Here is a 4,802-nt window from a genome sequence, read left to right as displayed (position 1 = left end):
ACATCATTAATAGTTCAGCTACATTGGTAACTAACAAACTATTAATTCTATTTTATTTTAGTTTGACCACTTTAGTGACTAACAAACTAAATAAACAAAAAAAAAACCATGCATATAAATTTTATTTCTTAACAAACCTAATATTTATTTAATAATAAAGTTTAACTATGATTCTTAATTAAATTGGGTAGTTAACAGAATTTAATTTTCGAGGATTAAATTCCTATTACAACATAATCTTCAACTTTATGGCTGAAACTCATTATTTTAGAGTTTTGATCAAACTTTAATTTAATTTTTTTTATTAACTCCTTTGTTTTTGGAAACACTTGTTCCAAAGTGAAGAAGAATAAGAAAAAGAAGAAGAACATAGCATAATTGGATAATTTGAGAGAGGAATATTGTTTTTAGGTTAAAAATGCATGCCAAATTTATGAGCCATGTAATAAAGAAAGCCTGACTAAATTAAAATAAAAGCTAAATGAATTAATTGCATCATAGGCTTAAAAATAAATAAGGATTAGCCTATAACATTTTGGATGTGATTAAAAGTAGATAGTATTATTTAATCCATGAATTAAAATCATTGTGATTCATCCACAACAAATACTTACAAATTATAGATAAGTTAATTTGTTTTATCAATAACATTACATAATATGCTTTATCAATAAGGAAATCAATAATATATAACACTAACATCTATAATAAACAAACAAGTTAATTTGTTTTATCAATAACATTACATGGTTGGATAATAACAAACATAGTTTAATATGCATTTGCAACCAAACTAACTGAATCCATACAATCACCTGCTGGGGTACTTGTTGGCCCTATAGCATTTACGTTGATTTCAATATCCTCTTTTTTCTTGTCTTGTAGTGAAAGTAAAGGCTTTGGAGGCATTTCTAGGGTTTCAAACTCTGCTTCAAACATCTTTATAACTTCATGCATTGATGGACGATGAATGGGTTCCAACTGAGTACACCATAGTGCTATTAGAACCATCTTATTTGCTATTTTCTTCTCCTCATCTGAAACATCTCCCAATTCTACATCCTTTCCTTTACTGAGTTTGTCATAAGCCCATGAAGGAAAGTAAATTTGGCTTAAATGTTCAGTAGATGCATTCAAGGTCTTTCTTCTTCCAACCATTTCCATCAATAAGATCCCAAAACTATATACATCAGCTTTATGAGATGCACCTCCAAGATTTTTGTTGATCAACTCTGGAGCCATATAACCCCAAGTTCCTCTTGCTGCTGTGAGAGAAACAACATCATTATTTGGTGGATATAACTTGGCAAGTCCAAAATCTGAAATTTTTGGAATAAAACTTTCATCAAGAAGAATATTATGTGGCTTGATATCAAAATGCAAAATCTGCATGTTGCAACCTCGATGAAGATATTCAATTCCTTGAGCGACTCCAAGGGAAATTTCATACATTTTTTTAATGCTTATTGGGGAACTGCCTCCTCGTAAAAATATATGTTTATCAAGAGATCCATTAGGCATGAATTCATATACAAGAGCACGTTTCGATCTCTCAGCACAAAAACCAATAAGGCGAACCACATTAACATGGTAAATTCTTCCAATAGTAGCTACTTCATTGATAAACTCTTGTCCATTAGCTTTAGACTTACCCAATATCTTTATTGCCACCAATTGACCACTACGAAGCTTTCCTTTATATACAAGGCCATAACCTCCTTCACCCAATTTGTCTTTAAAACCTCTTGTAATCCTTTTGATATCAAAGTAAGAATATCTAATTGGTAAGAAATTATTGTGACCTTGAAGAAATTCTTCAATGTTATCATACATTGATAAATGCCTTCTTTTCCATTTGTAGATCAAAAAAGAGATAACACATAGTGTCCCACAAAGGCATAATGCCACACGATATAGCACTGTACAAAAATAAATGGATAATAGTTAGAGAAAATATTGGGGTTTATAAATGTCTATAAACTTTCTCTAGTGCAAAAATTCATTTTTATTGCAATTACTTCTAATTGAGCTAGAAATTATGCACGCTTATTATTTCATTAAGGAATCATTTTCTTCATTTCTTGGCCATTTTCTTCTTCCTTGATTAGCATAATTTAAGTAATATAAGTTTTATTTTTCCATTTTGAGGATAAGACAATATCATTTTGTGTTACATAATATTAAACTATGTTTCATGATTTGCATTCAAGTAGAGATAACCTTACCAAGGAAAGCGAGTAAATAAGGGAGCAACCCTACAAGAAAAACAAAGAAAGTTACTTGATGACAAGTAGCGTTGCAAAAATATAAATCCATAAAAAGCTTTACCTTTTCGATAACTAATTGTTATTCTTAATTATTGCATTCTAAAATTAAAACTTTACCTTTCGCCCCAAATTGTTGAGATAAATCTATTACTTCAATTATAAAATAAAATAAAACAATAACACAAAAGATTAATGATTCAACCAAGGCATGTCTAGTTCTAGTTCAAACCCTAACGCACCCTTTACTCAAGAACAAATTCATCAATTCCTAGCTTCAGCACAACCACATTCTTTAAATTCCTCTAATCATCATTTCATTTTCATAGGTATAATTACTTGTTTTTCCTCTCATTCTAATAACCATTGAATTATTGATTCAAATTGCACCGATCATATCACTAATTGTTAGATTTCTTAACCAATGTTCATGATTACCAAATGGAGATCAAGTTCTTATGACTCACCTTGGTTCTTGTAAATTTAGTTCTCAAATGCATTTAGACAATGTTCTTTAAGTTCCTTCCTTTAAATTTAATCTCTTATTTCTTCGCAAAATCATTAAGGCACTTAATTATTTAATTGAGTTCTTTCCTCATTTTTTTATGTTCATGACTTTGTGGTGATGAAGAAAGTGATAGGTTTGGCTATGGATCATGAAGCATGACTTGTTTCTCTTCAGGATGGAGGAAGGAACAGTCCTTGGTGAGCACATAGCCCAATTCAATGAAAAGGTCTGTGACTTGTTACATGTGGATGTTAAGTTGAGTGATGAAGAAAAACACTTAATCCTTTTTTGCTCTCTACCACCACCATTTGGGCACCCAACAACTATATTGATATTTAGTAGGAGGATCTGAAGTATGAGAAGGTCACGAAAACATTCAAATGCTATCATATAATGCAAAAGTTAGATTTAGATAATTCCAAGAGGGATTGGTGAGCTATGAACGTGTAAGTGGTAAAGAAAGGGACCAAAATCAGTCCAGGGGAAACTCTAAGTTAAGGTCCAAGTCAAATGCCAATAAGTGGAGTGTTTTAAGTGTCATAAGAAGGGCCACTTCAAGAAAGATTGCCTAATGCTGAAGAACCAAGGAAAGGAAGACTGGAAAGGTAGTTCTTTAAGTTTAGCAAGTATAGTGTTAGAAACTTTAAATGAAGAAGACTTGATGGTGGTATCTACAGTAAGAAAAGGTACATACACTTCCACCTAGACCTTAGATTTAGCTTATTCTTCTCATTATACTACACATAGATACTAGTTTTATAGATATGAAAATTATGAGGTTGAGCAAGTATAGTGTTAGAAACTTTAAATGAAGAAGACTTGATGGTGGTATCTACAGTAAGAAAAGGTACATACACTTCCACCTAGACCTTAGATTTAGCTTATTCTTCTCATTATACTACACATACATACTAGTTTCGTAGATATGAAAATTATGAGGTTGCAAGTGTTAAGTTGAGTGATGGGCATTTTTGTAAGGTTGTGGGGATGGGGATAATGGTGGTTAAGATGCTTGGTGGTGTTGATAGAAATTTGGAAAATGTTTAACATATTCCAAAATTATGATAGAACTTGATCTCACTAGGATAGTTAGAAAAGACCTTGCATAGATTTTCTACCGCTACAAGCAATGAAATTCTCAAGATTTCCAAATGTGCTATCATAGTGATGAAATGGAAACAGATTGAGAACAACTTATACGGGCTAATGAGTAGTATAGCTATGGGATCTATAGTCTCTTTAAAGTCAAGCATAGTTATATCTATTCTTTGGCACATACAACTAAAGCATATGGATGAACCATGCATGAAAGAACATCCATAAAAGGAAGCTATTGGAAGGTGTTAAACAGTGTAAGATTGACTTTTGTGAATTTTGTGCCTTTGGGATACACAATCAAGTCTAGTTTAAAATATCCTCACATAAGAGCAAAAAGATGCTAAAACATGTACATACAGAAGTATGGGGTCTAGCACAAGTACCAACAAAAGGTAAAGCTAGATACTTTGTGAGTTTTATCAATGAACTCCAGGAAAGTTTGGGTGTATTTCATGAATAAAAGTTAGAGGTATTCTCTATTGTCAAGGAGTGGAAAGCCAAGGTGGACAGGCAGACAAAGAAGCAAATCAAATGCCTCAAGTTTGACAATGGTGGCAAGTACACATCACAAGTGCTCATCAATTTTTACATATTAGAGGGAATTAAGAGAAATTTCTTAGTCTTAGGCTCCACAATAGAATAGGGTTACAAAAAGGATGAACAAGACTCTTTTGGACAGCACTAAATTGACGAGGATATAAGCTAACTTATCTAAATAGTTCTAGGTAAAATTAGTTAGCACATCTTGTTTCATTATTAATAGGTTAGCATCTTGGACGTTGGAAATAAAATGTGCAAAGGAAGTTTGGACAGTAAAGATGCAGATTACTCTCTATTTCAAATTTTTTGTAGTCCAACTATACACATATTCCTAATGTGAAAGGTTCAAGTTGGATCCCAAGTCTAGAATATGCATTTTTGTTGGTTATGAA

At 32.0% G+C, this 4,802-nt stretch overlaps 1 protein-coding gene across 1 annotated transcript; it reads right to left on the bottom strand.

Moving 5' to 3' along the window:
* Nucleotides 1–660: 660 nt before the first annotated feature.
* LOC131169246 (rust resistance kinase Lr10-like) lies at nt 661–4,534 on the bottom strand. The gene is made up of 2 exons (XM_058143829.1): nt 2,226–4,534; nt 661–1,919 (listed from the first exon to the last, which is right to left on the bottom strand). Exons 1-2 carry the CDS (start codon nt 2,314–2,316, stop codon nt 772–774), a joined length of 1,239 nt encoding a protein of 412 aa, XP_057999812.1. The 5' UTR covers nt 2,317–4,534; the 3' UTR covers nt 661–771.
* Between the last annotated feature and the right edge of the window lie 268 nt (nt 4,535–4,802).

The sequence above is a fragment of the Hevea brasiliensis genome, chromosome 1 (genome assembly GCF_030052815.1).
Source record: "Hevea brasiliensis isolate MT/VB/25A 57/8 chromosome 1, ASM3005281v1, whole genome shotgun sequence".
Classification (NCBI taxonomy): Eukaryota; Viridiplantae; Streptophyta; class Magnoliopsida; order Malpighiales; family Euphorbiaceae; genus Hevea; species Hevea brasiliensis.
The sequence above is the reverse complement of the archived record's forward strand: the minus strand, read 5'-3'. Positions and strand labels throughout refer to the sequence as shown.